Genomic DNA, 18,755 nt, shown 5'->3' with positions numbered 1-18,755 from the left:
CAAACCTTGGAATGTAGAAGGTGCATTGGTAAGGCCAAAAGGCATGACCAAAAATTCATAATGACCCTCATGAGTTCTAAATGTTGTTTTCGGAATGTCTTTAGTCTTCATTTTGATTTGATGATATCCTGCATGAAGGTCCAACTTGCTGAAGTAAATTTCTCCATGCAATTCATCAATGAGAGGAATGGGAAATTTATCTTTAATAGTGAGCTTGTTGAGCTCTCTATAATCTAGACACCTACGCCATGATCCATCCTTCTTGTGCACCAATACTACTGGAGCAGAGAAAGAGCTTTGACTAGGTTGAATTATACCAGCCTCTAGCATTTCTGCAACCAAATGTTCAATTTCACTCTTTTGTGCAAAGGGATATCTATAAGTCCTGATGTTTGGAGGAATGCTTCTTGGAAAATGAATAGCATGATCATGATCACAAATAGGTGGGAGGCCTTTGGGAGTCTCAAATACTTTGGAATGATTTTCCAAGACTTTTTGAAGATCTGGAGAAATAGATGATTTCGACTTGTGAACCTCTAGCGAACATAATTATGCAATTACACCTCTTTGTTCTTTCTTTAGCTTTGTCATTCCATTAGAGATGATTATCTTTCCCAGTTTCCTTATGATACCCCTTAATTCAACTTCCTTTCCTTCCGAAGAAAATTTCATGAAAATTTCTTGAAAATTAAAATCTATTGTACCCAGGGATTGTAGTCGTTAGACTCCTAGTACAACATCAACACCACCCATTGGAATGGAAAGAATTGGGTTATTCAATACATATTCTCCCATGGATAGCTTGATATTATGGCACTTTCCAGAGCAATTTATGGTTCCTCCACTTGCAATCATCACTTGACACTCTGATGTTGGATATAGGAAGTAATTCGATTCCTTGGCTATCTTACAATGAATAAAATTATGGGTACTTCTCGAATCAATCAACAATATTACCTTTTTCTTCTTGATATGTCCTTCTATCTTGATAGTTTGAGGAGTGGCAATTCCGACCAATGCATTACAATATATTGTCGGATTAATTTCTTGATGCTTGATGTGATCTTTCTCTTCTTGAACTTTTTTCTTATTGATATTTCCTTCTATCTTGAGAGTTTGAGGAGTGGTAATTCTTTCCAATGCTTTACAAGATATGGTCGATTCATTTCTTCTTTCTCTGGGGTTGGTTCCTGGTGTATATCCTCCTCTTTTGACGTTTCTGGATCATTTTCTTCCTCCTCTTCACAATCAATGTAAAATAATTTCTTCTCAGCACACTTATGACCTTTAATATATTTGTTATCACAATTGTAACAAAGCCCTTTTGCTCTTTTTTCTTCCAATTGTTGTGGTGTCAAACTTGTAGGTTGTGGAAGGGTAGGAGAAACAACACTTCCATCTTTATAGTTGTGAGGGGTAGACATCCTTGTTTCCATAATTTTTCTTTCCACTTTTCTTTCCAACCTAGATGCCTTCTCCAATGAATCAGGTTCCTAAAGATGAACCTCATGTTGAATGTTATCCTTTAAAGTCCCTATGGAGACATCCATCATCTGCTTCTCTGGAATATCATTTTCCCTTATATTCAATTTTTGAAAGTCCTCAATGTGCTCTGCCATTGACCACTTTTGTTTGAGATTTATCAGTTGTCTAAAGAAGGCGTTGCTCTTTGTATCCTCATAATGTGTTATCATTTCCTCCATGAAAATTGACCACGTAACAAGTCGTTTATGAGAACAAAGCCCTTTATACCATAAAAATTGATCCGGTTCTAAATATGAAGATGCAATACGTACCTTTTGTAATAGTTGCACCTCATGTAGATCCAAATATTGCTCCATCTATAGTATCCAATTTACCGGATCCTTGCCATCAAACTTCCTCATATCACATTTTCTTGAGTTTAGGAGCTCGATCTTGAAACGTATGTAACTCTGTAATTCAGATCTCCACGTTCTAAAATCATGTCCTACAATAGCCCTTTGAGTCCTCTCTCTAACCCCGCAAGTCTGATCAAGATTGAATTCTGCAATGAAAAGTTATCTCAAATCTCCCACGATGACCTGATTATAGACTAGTTCAGTAGAGCAAACTTGTACGAAGTGCCACGTGTCCCTGTTTCAGCCTTAGGACCTAAAACTGATACACACAAAAATACAGTCCATCCACTTTCTGTAAATTCTTACAAAATTTCAATCTGATGCTCAAAGAGAAATTTATGATGATTTTCCCAAGGTCACCTGTTTGGGATGTAATTCAGGGGCTTGCAGAAACCCTAAATGTATTGGACCGTATCTACAAAAATATAGCAAAGAAAAATCTGAAATTCGGGTCCGAGCTTCACCAAGATTGCGGCTCAAATGGGTTTTAATTTTAGAGTCTGAACCTTCGTAGAAAAAAATTATAGTGAAAATTTCACGATGACCTGTTTGAGATGAAATTATGGAGCTTGCAAAACCCTAACTTCCTCAGATCACATCTCCAAAAATATAGCGAGACAAGATATGAAATTCGGACTCGAAGTTCAAACCGATTTCTTCTCAAATGGGTTTTGTTTTTAGCTTCTGAAACTTCGTAGCAAAAATGTTATTGTGAAAATTCCATGATGACCTGTTTGGAGCAGCGAAACCCTAGAATCCAAAGCTCTGATACCATATGTTATGAAACCAACTCACAAAAAGATATAAAAGAAATATCAACGCCTTAGAAATAAGCCTCTTCGAGGGTGAACATCCTTTACATTACACAAGTGAACACTTCTTGGATGATACAAATGAAAATACCTCCTTTCTATATATAGGAGTCTAAGGGGTCATAATGTAATTAGAGCCAACATAACAATAATAATGTAAGGGCACAACAATAACAATAGTGGGCTTCTATGGGGCATAATAATAACAATATGGGGACTACATGAGAACAACAATATAATAATAGGGTTGCATTAATAACAATAAGGGGTTACACTAATAGTATTGGGACCTAACATGACATGACAATTTATGAAAATGCACCTGCCTAGGTATATAAGCAGGCCCTCATTGTAACATTCAAGCATCCTTGTACATTCCATATTATTAATAAAATATTATTTACAAATACCTTTGTGTATTTTACATTTAAAGCAAAAACGTTCTTAAGTTTTGTCACTTTAGTGGTATCGGATCCATGTGAGCCTTTGGATGTTATCTGCCGCACAACATGCCATTAAATTTATGTCCTGAAATCATTGAGAAGTTAAGTGAAATTCAAGAATCATTTCAGCAATTAAAAAAATCATGTGCAGAATATAAAACATGTCTAAAGGAATAATGCATTGACATGAAAGGAACTAACATTAAAGAATGTTCTAATCGAGAAAATGACGTTGAACATGTTGAATTGGGATCTTCTCAGGGTGACATAAAAGAGGTTGAAAATCAAAGTGAGTATATGACAACTAAGGATGTAAATATAGTTGTAGATGATGAAGATGTCAAGATTACTAATTTTGATGATGAACAGGAAGGGAAAGTAGTTGATGTTGATAATGGAGAGGAAGATGTAGATGCAAAGAGTTCCAAGGGAAGAAATGAATCCACAGATAATACAAAAGGGGAGAAAATAAAAATTGATGATGATCACATTGCCACCCGAAGCCCTTATAATGAGATAGTAAAGGAAATCTTTATGCTAGTGACAGAACAATCATCAAAAATAGAGGAAAAATTCTGAATACAATCGAGATCCCTTGAGAATAAATTGCTTCATGAAAGGACAGACTCAGGGTTCACAAACACAACAATGGAAGAAATTGTCCTGAAAGATACTTGTGTTAAAGCCAGGGCTTTGACAAGTCTTCCTATTAATATCCTTGGGGTGCCAAACATTAATTTAGATCATGAGTTGTTCAATACATCTGATATGAAGAACTTAAAAAATGAACCAAAACAGCCTTGGGATTTGCCATCTGAAATGGAGAAGGTTCAACACAACAATGAGAAAGATATTGAAAGATTTTTTGAAACCCAATATCTTGAGAAGGAAAATAAATAAATAAATTTCTCAAAACTGATGGAAGAGATGGAAGCCAAAGAGCAGAGAATCGTTCCAAGGTTCAAGCATGTCTATAAGAAGTCTCCACCCTTTAAGAAATTGCGATATATGAAAAATTTGGCTAGGATATTCTCTTCACAAAAAGGTATTCTGGATAGCAAAAGGTCACCTTGTATGGTGTCTTCTTCCCCATCTAGTGCAAGTGGTCATTCAATAATCGCTGCAAGGGATGATCACAAAGCTGGAATTCAATTTAAGAAGAAAATTTCAAGTTGGCCATTTTTAGGCTTTGGTAAGAGGCGATTCTTAGAAAGAGTCGTGGATGAATCTATAAAGATACTACAAATACAAAAAAATGCTACGGTCTAGAATCTATGATGAAAAGGATGTTGCCTTGTCTATTAAGAGTGCTTTTGTTGAAGAAGAAGAAAGTCATGTAGCTAAGAAGGTCACCAAACGTTTGGTTGTGCTTGCATCCAAAACAACATCTGTGTCTACTTCAACACCGACAACTATGAATGTGGAAAAGTCTATACTTCTTGTTAAACCTGCCCCATCAGATAAAAAGGTCCAACAAGCTCAACCTAAAAGTGAAGAAGAGTCTGAAAGTGAAGAGACTGGTAGCGGACATGAGGATACAGGAAATAAAAAAGGACAAGAGGAAATAATGAAACAAGAAGCAAGGAAGGCAAAGTCACTATCAAAAAGGATTTCAGATGATTTATGCTCACCTATTTGTTGTATCCTTGGTCTTGTTGATATTGGGAAGGCAAAAATGTTTGATTGTGTTCGTCGGAAAAATGTGCAGGAAGGCGAGGCAGGAGAGATCACTCAGCTATTAGGAGCAACATACTTTCCCATGGGAAATATAAGGGAGAGAACCAAAGAGCTAAAGGTTGATGCTAATTTAAGAGTTTTGGGATTACTTGTTATTAACACACCTGAGCATGAATCCTTCACAAATTTGAGATCACATGATTTTGGTTTATGTGATATTGCAATGTTGGTTGTTAATATATTGCATGGTTTGGAACCCCAAACGATTAAGTCACTGAATCTTCTGAAAATGCGGCACACACCATTTGTGGTTGCATTAAATAAGGTGGATAGATTAAATGGTTGGAAGACTCATCCAAATGCTCTAATAAGGACAACCCTAATGCAACAATCAAAAGATGTTCAAAATGAATTTGAACAGATTATTATAGAGCTCAAGGAACAAGGAATAAAAGTTAAAAATCACTTTAACTTGTATTTCATATTCTGATTTTTGTACGCTACTGTCATTTATACAACCAGCGTATGTACGTGACTTCAGTGAAAGCAAACAACGTATATCCAAATAACTAATTCTTCATAAGTTCCATCAAATCTTTATATTTAACCAACACGTTATTAATTTCATCAAACATATAGTATGCAATAAAGAGAAGAATAAACCATCACACATAAGCAACACAACAACACATGAGAACACCAAGATTTTTAGGTGGAAACCCAATGTGGGAGAAAACCACCGTTGTCATCATCTTTGTCTTCTTTCTTATTATATAAAGAAAATCTTTTTACAATCTTGTACTAGTGCAAACTCTTACCAACATGCAGGGACCCACCTGCAGGAGGCTACAACCTCCACTCGTTCTCCAACTCCTACTAGAAGGGAGCTCCCACCCCCTTATCTTGTTTACCAACTCCTACTGGAAGGGAGCACCTACCCCCTAACAAATTTTCCAACTACCACTAGAAGGAAGCTCTGACTCCCTTATTGAAGGCTCAAACCCTCAACACCTCTTATGGACCATGTTTCATAATATTTCATACTGAATCCACTTGACTCAAAACATCAAAATTTGTAGGCCACCTTTCATCAAATTTTCACCCTGGACCCATTTCCAACATTAAGCCCAAACCAAGTAACAATTCCGAAAACAAATACTGAATCAAATCATCCAATCACCGAATCAAATGAATCATTATAACATCAACAAACCAATCACTGAATCTCAACCAACTATTGCAACCAAATCAAACCAATCCATAACAAATATAAACCATCCAGATCAATCATTATAACAAGTACACAAAACCCATAAACTATCATCAACTAGCAACACTGAAAACCCTAACCGTATATGTTTCAAATTGTATACGCTACTATTTTGAATAAAACCTGCATATATATGTGCTTCTTCTATATAACACCTGTGTACAAATCTCAAATTACTGACACTAAATCATTTAGCTAACTAAATTACTATAACACTCAACCAACCATTGAATCAAGTACTGAACCATTCATAGATCACTGAACAAATCACAAATCACCAAACTGTGGCATCATTACTAACCAACATTCCAATCATGAACAACCAACCCAATCAATACTGTCAAACAAAGATCGACATGATCAAGGCTTCATCGATAGACAACAACAAACAGAACAAAGCTCATCAACTGTCATCATTTATCAACACTGCAAACCCTAGAACATATACGTGACATCCATGAAACATATCAGTGTATGTATGTGACTACCATGCATAACATCCACGACAAATCTCAAGACACAGAATAAATTCGCATAATTTATACGCGACTATACAGAACCAGATTCACGTATGTGTGCGACTATACAACAACAAACTATCATACATATATGAAATTACTGAAACATACTTTCACTGCAACCACAACACATATTGCGCAAACTTCACTGTCACACATTCATATCAGAGTATCATTATCACCACAGATATATCATTTTTAGCTACAATCATAAACATATCAAGCAAGTATATTCATTAGTCTTCACTACATTTTCAGATCTATCATATCTGAGCCATCTCCTTGCTCTCTGGTGCATCCCTATTTTAGATCAGATTACACATGAATAACCCATAACTTGCACACATAACACCTTGATCTCCATCTCCTTATATAGATTTAGCCTTAGCCAATACCTTAGGTAAATCCCTTGGTAATGTCATTAGTATTCTTTGACGAGATCAAATAACTGTTGATGTTCCAATTACTATGGGCCAATACCATGCTCACGACCCCTGGTATCCATAATTCCATGGTTTAGATTTTGTACGCGATTCTTACTCACAAGACCTACATATGTACGCAACCCTTCTTCACTGGAACCACGTATACTTTCTCAAACTTTACTTTTATCATCCATCTGTCATTGAACTATCCATGTCACCTGTAGCATCTGTACAAGTCTGCATTAGCTCCACAATCATCAATGTTGACATCAAGTACATCTTTATAAGTAGGTTGCCATCAAGGACAACACATTAAGCATAATGCCAACAATTATTATTGAATATACTCCAACATTTATGTGACTTTTATGTGTCTTGAATTTCTCATAGAGAAGGGATTTTTGCTAATAGATCAACTACCATATATGTTTTGTGTTATAAAAAGGGCAATTAGATGCTAATATGGAGGTGCCTAAATTAATTATATCAACATGGAATTTACATATAGTCATATTCTTGTGAAGATTTTCCAATGGATAAATGTGAAGAAGAAACTCTTGAATCTTAAGTTCAAGAAAAAATACTTGAGCCCAATAATGTGTAAGTTCTTTGTCGGCAAACAAGAATAAGGAAGCCTTCCCTTAAGTTGCTAGAACCATTAGAAGATTTTATGCATCAATAATTAGATCATCTCAATATAGTGAGTTATGAATAATTGAATTATTTACAACATAGTCCAGCCTTATTGGAAAAGAATCAATAACCATGGATCCATTTCCACTATCATGAATAGTACAATTTCCCAATCGGTTAGCTCAACAAATTGTTATCAATGTTGTTGGGCATTTGGCTAGTTTCATATTAACATGTGTTCGGTTTGAATCCACGAGGTGAGGCACACTAGTGTATGCCAATGGATTCACTAGTACTGCGCTCCATGAATATGGGGAAACATCCCTTGAGTTTCTCGCAAAGTTTTCCTTGAAAAAATATTAACAATACAACAACTTGAAATTGCTAAATAATTTTGGTTTTGTACTAGCAAATATCACCACTCAAATGTAACCTTTTCACTATTACTTGGGAGGTATACACTGATTGTGTATGGATTTTCAATCATTGCAAGCGAATAATAGTCAATGGTAACTGTATATTGGAAACAATGCATAATTGAAACAAGCATTTAGGTAATGAGATGTAGATTCGGTTGAGTAAACCTCCTGTAAGGTCATCTAATCTTGGAGAACAGTTAAGGGACAGGCACCTTAATGAGCAATGTCAGCGAGATTCACAACATACAATAGAACAAAGACTGAATTAGCTGATCCTTATAGTTAAAAAATTCAATCATTAATTAAGACACCTATTCCTTTCCTTGTCCAAGACTGAAGTAAATAGTTTCCCTTAGTCATGTATATGTAAGACCGTTCCAAAAAGTAAAAATCAGTTTGCATTAATAATGTTTTACCTTGTACTAAATGGAAAAGGAAAGTACAGGGCCCAACTTTAGTGCTTTGAGCCATTCAGTGTTTTGCAACAGTGACAAACATTACAGCGCATCTCATATATCCTTCCACCTCAAACTTATGATTTGGTCCCATCCACCTCAAACTTTCTGATTTGGACCAAAACGAGAGTGACATTAGACGATAACATCCAAACTTGTGGATGTGGAAAATATAGGAAGACAAAGGATATGAGTCAAAACATCCAATTTTTTATGGGACCTATATGCAGAGTTATTGAAGCTCCAGGCAATGTGGCTCCATGCTTACAAGGTATCAATGCTCTCACCATGGCTTGAAAGGTACCCATGAATAGATATAGAAGAATTGCAATATGTTATAACTTATCGTGGTATAGATATAGAAGAATAATCAAAAGTAGCATGAGAGTACACTTCTTTGAAGCCTACTGGACTCATCACGTCTCTACTGGTGGAGCCATTGTCAGAGATAAGGTCTCTCCTCGTGTCTTTGTAGATGTTTGGCAAACCTTCCTCCATTATTTCAATCACTGATTGAGGCACTGGTGGAGCATTCACTTCAACTGAACCTTCTAGCATTTTCACAACCAGGCCCATGTATGGTCTCATGTTCACATCATCTTGGATGCACCAGAAAGCCACACGAAGAACTCTTATCAATTGAATCTCATCCAGCTCTCCACAAAGCCTTTTATCCGCTACTTTTGATGCATTTCCCTTCATCATCTCCTGCAAGCAAATCAAGAAATCAGATTTCTCAGAACGAAAGCACTGCTACCATTAATGCATTTTCAATTTTGAAATTTGGAAGATGGACCAGAATAAGCAAAAGCAAGCATATACCTGAAAAGCCCATCCCGGGAAGAAGAAATTTTCAGCTCCAAGTGACATGTCAAGATTTCTTCTTCCTCCTATGATTTCCAGGAGGACCATGCCATAGCTGTAAACATCAGCCTTGACAGTGATAGGGCGATTGGTGACCCACTCTGGAGCAAGGTAGCCTCTGGTACCCCTCACCATTGTAATGACATGGGAATGCTCCCTTCCCATCAGCTTTGCCAGCCCAAAATCAGATACTTTAGCGCAAAAGTTCTCATCCAGCAAGATGTTCTCAGGCTTGATGTCACAGTGTATGATCCTATCCCTGCATTGCTCGTGAAAATATGCAATTCCCTGAGCTGTAGCTAAGGAGATGCTGTAGCGAGTATCCCAATCTAGAAACCTTGGATCATTCGAAGATGAACGGAATATCCATCTATCCAGGGATCCATTTGGCAGAAACTCATAGACAAGGAGCCTAAAATGAGTAATTTACAAGTTAAATTTCAGTAGTAGTTCTGTGATCCACACTTTAGCAGGGATTTGTTACCTTAACATGTAATCTGGGATTCTGGCCTATTCTTTGCTAAGATGAAGATGTCAAAAATCAAAAGGAATGCAAACAAACACTCACCTTTGTAATCCCTCGGAGCAATATCCACAGAGACGGACTAAATTCCTATGGTGAATGGCACCAATTGTTGTCACCTCTGTTTTAAATTCCCTCTCTCCTTGTGGCAGCAATCTCTCCAACCTTTTCACAGCAATCAAAGTTCCATCTGAGAGTGAACCCTTGTATACAGTCCCAAAACCTCCTGCCAAAGCGGTCTCCCATTAGTACAAAACAAATTTTAAAATCAAAACCTTTATATTCTGCAGATAAATTGTTAGGCTTTCATACCAGTTCCAAGCCTCTCTCTGAAGTTGTTTGTCGCAATCTGCAGATTCACGAAGGGAAAATTCACAGGAGTCCCAGGAACAAAAATGGAAGCATCCAAGCTTCGTCTATTTTTCATCATAATTATGCTGCTACTGCAAATAAGACTAAACACGCACACCAGAAATACAGCACCAAGAATAGTTCCTAGAATAAGCATCTTCAGATGGGATTGATAATGCCGGAGAGGGTACCCATTTGAGGATCCCATTCCGCTATTATTAATGAGGCTGACTTTCATGAAAAATGTGTAATTGGGATTTTGCAAACCTCCAAAAAGAAGGCTTCCTAGTGTCCAACAGTAGGGTTTCAGGTCAGAAACCCCATATACAGAAGCTACACATGAGCAATTAGACAAGCAGAGATCCCGACATGCAGACATTGCAGAAATATTTCTGTAATTGAAAATGACTGAACTTCCACCATAGTAATTTGTTTGTGGAACAGTCACAATCTTGTACCTTGAAGACTCATTATTAATATCGTTGACGCAATCTGGTGAAGAATTTAGAGGCAAACACCCTAGAAATGGTCTATTTGAATCAACTGGATTTGATCCAGGTGGGCAGCTGCAATGTGGGTTACCCTCAGCATCAAGGCGACAGATACCATTCCCACAAATTCCAGCAATACTACAGGGATTCGAAACTGCAACCCAATCTACAATCCAGCTGGAACTGACATTAGCATCCCATCTGTACAATCTCAAATTGCCGTCATGTTCGAGAGTGATCCGCCTCAACGCTCGACCATCCTGAGCCAAACTATTTTTGTTATGATAAATATATACCGACTCCTTTGAGGGCTCATCGAAGCTCATGCTAAAACTTCCAGACAGATTGAGGAAAGCAACCGCAGAACCGGTAGCGTTGTATATCATGGGCCCTGACCAGTATGAATAATTGAAAAATTCATTAGGGATATTGTAATTCAATGCAATCTTCAGAGATTCTGACTCTTGCATTATTTTGAGAAAGTAATGGCCTCTAGATACATCAGTAGAAGAATTCCAGCTGGTGAGGTTTAAAGATTGTGTCAATTCTTGTCCTGGTAGTAGTGTGTCTGTTGGAGATGCAAAGCTTTGCCAAACAATGTTTGAGTCGGAGTTGTAGAGAACAAAATTGCCCGAATCTTGCATCTCCCCTGACTCAACGGACAATCCAGTGGTCTCAGCCATCCAGACTGTTGATTGTCCATCTCCCAGTTGAAGATTTCCATCTTGGCCAAGAGTGAGGAATCCTTCTTCACTTACTGGCTGGTCTCTGACAAACACAAAACCGCAAACCTTCAAATTTAACAGATACATAGACAATACAATAATAAAAGTCGATCATCACTGCAATCCAAGAACTTATGCATCCAAACAGGAAATTTCACGATATAAAGACACTACCGTAACATATATGAAAGATGAGTTGGCTAATACAAAAGCAATACAGTAACAAACATAAGAGACGAACGTAAAAATGCAAAAACAGAGGGTGTATTTTTTGGGGGCTATTTTTCCATGCATTCCAATTTGAACATTGCTGACTAATCTCTGTACTTGATGATAAGGAATTGGCATTCATGATTCCCATCGACCCGATTTGGTGATCTTTGGACATTAATATAATTCCTACCGCTTTCGTTCTCCCTGTCATTTTACACACTTTCACAGCAAATATTAAGCACCATATAGTAAGTTACTGATTCACTCACTGCCTTTACATCTTCTCTCTTGAATGAGAATAAAATAATATTCAATGAACAGGACAGAAAGAATCAAACATTCACTTACCACATGATGTTTAATATTGCCCACCAAATATGGTACTAAGGCCAATGATCACGCCTTGATGAGAAAAAGAAACAGCTTGGCTGCATGTCAGCCAAACAACAGGAACGATCTTCTCAAAAGCTATGATTAGGACCTTACGCTAAATGCAACGACAGAGAGTTGAAGGCTGGTGTAACGTGGCTGGCTCCTGCTCCTCAAGTCTTCATTCATTCAAAGATGATCGAGATAAATCTCAGGAGGAGTAAACAAGTGAAGGGCAGCATGGGGCAAAAAGGACTGCAAGGAATTGAAAGACATCCTCGACAAGATGTTGAGGCTACACAGGTACCGGGTTGTCATGGATGATGTTATGGTGAAAAGGAGAGATAGCTATAGAGGAGATGACTGGGATGGCCCAAACCAGCAATCTACACAGCAGACAATCACCAGGCCTTGGATCCTAATTGGTGGGAGTTGGAGGGTAGAGGAGATGACTCGGATGGCCCAAACCAGCAATCTACACAGCAGACAATCACCAGGCCTTGGATCCTAATTGGTGGGAGTTGGAGGGTAGACTTTCTCTGGTACAGGTATCAAGAAGCAAGAAGTTCAGATAATGAGTTATGAGCTCTCGTCTGCTGTTCTCAGATCTTTGTAATTTTTTTCATCTCCTAAGGCATGTACTGAGCTTCACGAGAGAAGTAGCAACACCAGAATTGATGATACTCTCCCATCATTCCGTGCAGTGAGCTTCAGTAGAGAAATAGCAACACCATTGATGATTTCCAAGTAGTTCGTTTTTTCAAATTTTTGAAATAAGATTGATTAGCAAGTTCCTTATACTTAACTTTAAGCTAAATATAATAGACGTCTTTATCTCAATTACAGATTCCAGACATCCCAAAGAGAATGAAACAAAGTTAACTATTGGCTTTGCTCCATGCCTGGATACCGGCATATGCAAGCTCATAATACTGTTTAAGAATGTAATACTATTTGAGTTTAGATCAAATTTAAAAGGGAGAAGCTACTTAAAGCAAGCACCTTCATTTGGCTAAGTATAGCCGGGACTTGCACTCAGTCCAAATAACTTATTCTTGAGGGAATCCAACCTTGGCAGGTGGCAGCATGCCACCCAACAACCCATCAATAAACAGATTCTTATGTTAATAAAAGGCATTTTGGTTTTATGTGGGGGAAGTTTTCTCTTAGTTTGTACGATAGCCTGAAAGGAGTTATTCACCATTGGCTGTATCTCTTGAATCTTAATAGCTTCAAATCTCTTTTAACGATAACGACAGGCACACAAAATGTTGCAAATAAAAATGCAGAGTTGAACATACCTATTTGCCATCCAAACAGGTTTGTTATTATTGCCCGGTATGCCTACATACAGAATGCCCAACACATACAATTGGCGAGACACAGGATAAAAGCCTAATGCAAAGGTCCCATTCTTGGACATCCAAAACTCTTGCCCCTTCACTGAAATTGTGGAATTGAGGGAAACCCGACCCGTCGTCATCTCACCCTGAAATTGCAAGGAGGGTGGTATGAAGCAGGTTATCATGAACGTTATTAGGGCCAAATATGAATACATCCCTGCTACCCCTGAATCAGTAAATAATGATTCTAATAATAATGGCCTCTCTATCAATGCAATTGCCACTTCTGCTTCCTCCTCCACTGCCACATGTATCACTCAGTTTATACATGTATATATAAGAATCAAAACCAGAGTTTGAACTGATTCGGACAGCAATGTCCAATCTGATCCAAACTTTAGTTCCAAAAGGTTGATTTTGAATTGCATTAAATTGGAAAGGGGGATTTTGATTATTGGGCAGGCGGAGGGTTGTACCAGACATTATCTTGAATCGCCCTCCATTGTCAAAGAAATGTGGGCAGGCCGCTTGGGCTACGTACCCTCTTATTAAAATGGGCCTGAAGCTGCTCGCAATTACCAGGATGATTGCTATGTTAAGCATTGAAATGGAAGAAACGGATAGGAATGTGACTTGTAGATTGAATGGGCTTCTGCCAGACAATGCATTCGATTTTCGTGTTATACAACAGAAACAGATTAATCAAATAAACCAGATTGATTGAAGGAGAAAAGGGGCCACGGTGGGCTGTGGGCTGTATACGTCTGCGGTTTGGTGAACGCAAAAAGTCTTCAGTTAGGTGGGTTCGTCGGCAACCATGAAAATTGATGACAGAGCTATGGGGACAAGCTGCCAAGTGGACTAATGGCGCTGCTGCTTATTTTGAAAAGTGGTCCGAAGGTTTGTCTTCCCGAGCGTGATGTCAGCTTGCATCAGTAGAGTAGGTTATCATCTCGTGGCCCTTCAAGATTGTCCTGCCAGGCAATTATTGATGATATTAAAATAAGGGGACTTTCAATACTTGCCCTGCAACGATTGATGATATTAAATAAAATAACGTGATGATGATATTAAAATAAAATAATGGGATTTTTAATTTCGTGTTCATATTTGGTTCTGAGGTAAAATTTTAAATTGAGGTAAAATTTTAAATTGTTTTAATGGATTAAAAGTTCATTGATGTTTCTGATATTGTGACACAAATATAAGTTTACTCTTTATCAGGAAGGTAGCTTCCCTCTCGGCTATCAACTTATTATTTATTGCTTAAGTCAAAACAGTCCATATAATTTCATTTTCGCGTGATTTAAAAAAACTATTTGAAATTTTGAAAAATCTAGATGACAGCAGAGTGAAACTTCAGAATGAAGTTTTTGATGGTGCTCAGTTTATTTTTACCCAAAAAAATCAAACATTTCCATATCAAATTTCTTGAAATTTTTTATCCTAAATTCCAACAAACAAAAATCAGCATCCAATCAAAATTATTACGCCATGTCATTATTTATTTGATATAATTTTCTTCAATTGGAAAATAACTTTTTATTTATGGCGTAAGTCAAAACGTTCAGACAATTTCATTTTCACCTGATTCTAAAAAAAAATATGATCACAATTTTAAAAAATTTAAATTACCACTGTCAAGCTTCAGAATTTTGGATAAAATCCTTGAAACGGCTGAATCTATTCTTGTCATAAAAAGAAATATTTCAAACACTTCCACATCAAATTTCTTGGAAAAAAATTATCCTAATTTCTAACCAAAAATTCCTCATCGAATCAAAATTGTTACCTCATATCATTATTTATTTGATATAATTTTTCTCAATTGAAAAATAACTTTTTATTATTTAAATTAGAATATTTTTTCAAATATTTATTTAAAATTTTAAATAATGAAAATTATATTGATTTTGAAATGTGTTACCTCATATCATTATTTATTTGATATAATTTTTCTCAATTGAAAAATAACTTTTTATTATTTAAATTAGAATATTTTTTCAGATATTTATTTAAAATTTTAAATAATGAAAATTATATTGATTTTGAAATGTATTTTTCTCTTTATTTAAATATAAAAATAAATATAGAATTTAGGCTTTTGTGATCCATATTAATTGTAACAGCATTTTCGTAAAAATCACATAAAATAAAATCTGGTTAACGCGTTTTGAACCAACCAGTGTGGTTCATTTTTAGGGCAAAATGAGGAATCAGATCTAGAAAACGGAATAAATAGATGATGAGAACAGCGAACTAGTCGTTAGAAATAACAACTAGTTTCACTAAAAAATGAAATAACTAATTAAGCCTTTGACCTAAAATTAAATAATAATAATAATAATAATAATTAATATTATTTTTGAATTGAGAAATAAATAAAATAATTTCATTTAATATCAAATCATATTAATATTATTAAATTATATTAAAAATATAATATCAATAAGAATTTTTAGATTAAAAAACTATAATAATAATAATAATAATTAATTAAATAAATAACTAACTTTCTGTTTTTTTATTAATCTATCAGAATTTTTAAATTAATAACTAATATTATTTTTGAATTAAGAAATAAATAAGATCAATAAAATAATTTTATTTTAAGGATTTCTGCTCTACCATGGGTATGACTGTTAACACTGACAAAACAAAAGTTATGATTATCAAATCCAGGAATGACACTTCTGCTAATTTTATGTATGACAATAATAACTTGGAGGAAGTGTATTCTTACAAGTACCTAGGAATTGATATTTATCACAAGCTCAACTGAAACTATAGCATTGAGAAAAGGATTAATGGGGGGTGGAAAGCTTATTTTGGTCGTGAAAATAATTGTAAAACGACAAACCTCGTAATGTGGGATAAAAAGAAGTTCCTCTTTGAAACTTTAGTCACTCATGCTATCTTATATGGATGTGAGGTTTGGGGTTGCAACATCTCTAAAGAATCCTGGAGAAAGATTGAGCAAATCCAGAAGCGTTTTATAGCGTATAACCTAAAAATTAAAAGCATTACACCCTATCATATTCTCCTTATAGAAGTAGGTCTTTCCCCTATCGAGAGCCTAGTAATGATTAGGCTTCTGTTGTACAAGCACAAACTCAATAACATAGGAGATCATAGACTTCCTAAGCTAGCTTTAAATTCCAACCAAAACCACCTAAGGCTCAAACGGGGGTGGTACAAAGACACGAGGGCCTAGTTAAACTATTGGGAGATCAACGAGAATGATGCATTGCAAAACATTAATAACATTAAAAATATTGTTACTTCTAAGTTCAAAGAAAAAATGTGGTGTAAGAAAGATTTAGCAGCTAAAAGAAAATTAAGTTATTATAAGAAGGTCATCAACCCCACCCTAGAAGATCAAAAGTATCTCTCTATTTTAACTAGCTCAAAGAAGAAAATTAATATAGCAAAGATTAAAACGAACTCTCATGAGCTCCATAGTGAAACAGGTCGTTGGGCGGTTCCTAAAACACCATGGATGGAAAGGATTTTCTCTATGAGAGTAGGAAAATCGAGGATGAAAACCACTTCCTCTTAGAGTGCCCCGTGTACAACCACATTAGATCTCAGTTTCATAATCTTTGTCACAATACTGACCTTCCTAGCCTTTTACAATGTCAAAATTATAGTGAGCTAGAAAGGCTTCTCTCCAAGCTTTTTGAGCATAGGAATAAAATTTTAAATCAAACTAAATAATTTGTTTCTTTAGGTCCGATAGACCAAAGTTTGGTCTCAGTGAACGTTAACCACCACCACCACCATCATCATCAATATCAATTTCAATAAGAATTTTGAGATAATAATTAATTAATTAGCTAATTTTAACTTTATTATTATTGAAAAAAAAACACAGGAAAAGTAAAAATTAGGAAAATAACCAAGAAAACAAGAAAAATCTAGGAAGAAAGAGCAGGGATCCAACACATGCTAATACTCCAACCATTGTCTCTGTTCAGATTAACGGGCCTTTGTTCGATCTCTAAGGCTTCTCTGAATTTCCGATGATTGAAGTGGTTAATCCTAGCGATGACCTTCGCCTCTTCTATGCAAATGTGATGATTAGTTTTTTCCGCATGTTCAGCCAATGCGGAGGAGCGAGACCTTCCATGCTTTATGTCTGCAGCGTGCTCACAAATCCTTCGATTTATGGACCGACCAGTCTCACCAATATAAGGAGCCCCACATGAACAAGGAATCATATAAACGCCCTTCCCATCCTTAGGGTTAATAGGGTCCTTGGCCGAACGAAGAGAACTTCGAATAGTGCGAAGGGGTCTAAAAGAAGAAGGAATATTATGTTTTTTCAGAATCCTCGCGATTATATCCGTGGTCCCTTGAATAAAAGGAAGATGAACCCCCTTCCATGTTTTATGTCTGCAGCATGTTTACAAATCCTTTGATTTATGGACCGGCAAGTCTCACAAGGAGTCCCACATGAACAAGGAATCATATAAACACCGTTCCCATCCTTAAGGTTAATAGGGTCCTTGGCCAAACGAAGAGAACTTCGAATAGTGCAAAGGGGTCTAAAAGAAAAAGGAATATTATACTTTTTCAGGATCCTTGCGATTTTATCTGTAGTCTATTGAATAAAAGAAAGATGAGCCCTGGAAGATCGATCCTTAGGATCAATCCTCTTCTTAAACCTCATCCTTAGGATCAATCCTCTTCTTAAACCTCTTTCCGCCGGAAAACTTTACCACCCTGAAACTTACTACCCAAACCGAAAATATTGTTACAATTATAAAAAAAAAATTAATAGATTAATTATCACATCAATATTTTAAAATCCACCCATTTAAAACTCCTACGGAAGTTCTTCAAAAAATAAACCTTAATAAAAATTTGAAATGCATCCATGCATCCTAAAACATTGATGTGATCATGAATCACAAGAACTTCTATTCTAAAATATTAATTATTATAATTTGCAAATATATGCCATTTTATGATTTTTAATATTTTATTAATTTTAATTTAAAAAAAATATATTATATAAATTTTACATCATGATAAAATTATATGATGTTACGAGTATCACCTTTATCGTAAGAGAAACATCATCCGAAAAAGAATATTAAAGATGATAAAATACTCGAAAGTAATAATAATATAAAATTAGAGAAAAGGGAATTTTGAAAAAGGAGTCGGGTGAACGGTCAGCAAATTTTTTTGCCCAATATTTTAAAACTTGTCAATGCACGTGTTAACTGGAGGTTTTATTTCAAGCAAGATGGCATGATGGTAAGTTTGAATTAATTTAAATCACCGCGATTCTTGGCTATTAAGATCTTTTCCATCATTTCCTTGTAAAGTTAAGTTG

The 18,755-nt window shown here is 36.0% G+C and overlaps 1 protein-coding gene across 1 annotated transcript; it reads right to left on the bottom strand.

Annotated features, from left to right (window-relative positions):
- Positions 1–8,457: 8,457 nt before the first annotated feature.
- LOC149159430 (Protein kinase superfamily protein) lies at positions 8,458–13,923 on the bottom strand. The gene is made up of 5 exons (XM_089436479.1): positions 13,370–13,923; positions 10,232–11,529; positions 9,965–10,145; positions 9,355–9,808; positions 8,458–9,240 (listed from the first exon to the last, which is right to left on the bottom strand). The coding sequence occupies exons 1-5, from the start codon at positions 13,624–13,626 to the stop codon at positions 8,875–8,877; spliced, it is 2,556 nt and encodes an 851-aa protein (XP_089292605.1). The 5' UTR covers positions 13,627–13,923; the 3' UTR covers positions 8,458–8,874.
- Between the last annotated feature and the right edge of the window lie 4,832 nt (positions 13,924–18,755).

Source organism: Pinus tabuliformis, chromosome 5_2, assembly GCF_031772625.1.
Source record: "Pinus tabuliformis cultivar Carrire ecotype Pingquan chromosome 5_2, CPIR1, whole genome shotgun sequence".
NCBI lineage: Eukaryota > Viridiplantae > Streptophyta > Pinopsida > Pinales > Pinaceae > Pinus > Pinus tabuliformis.
The sequence above is the reverse complement of the archived record's forward strand: the minus strand, read 5'-3'. Positions and strand labels throughout refer to the sequence as shown.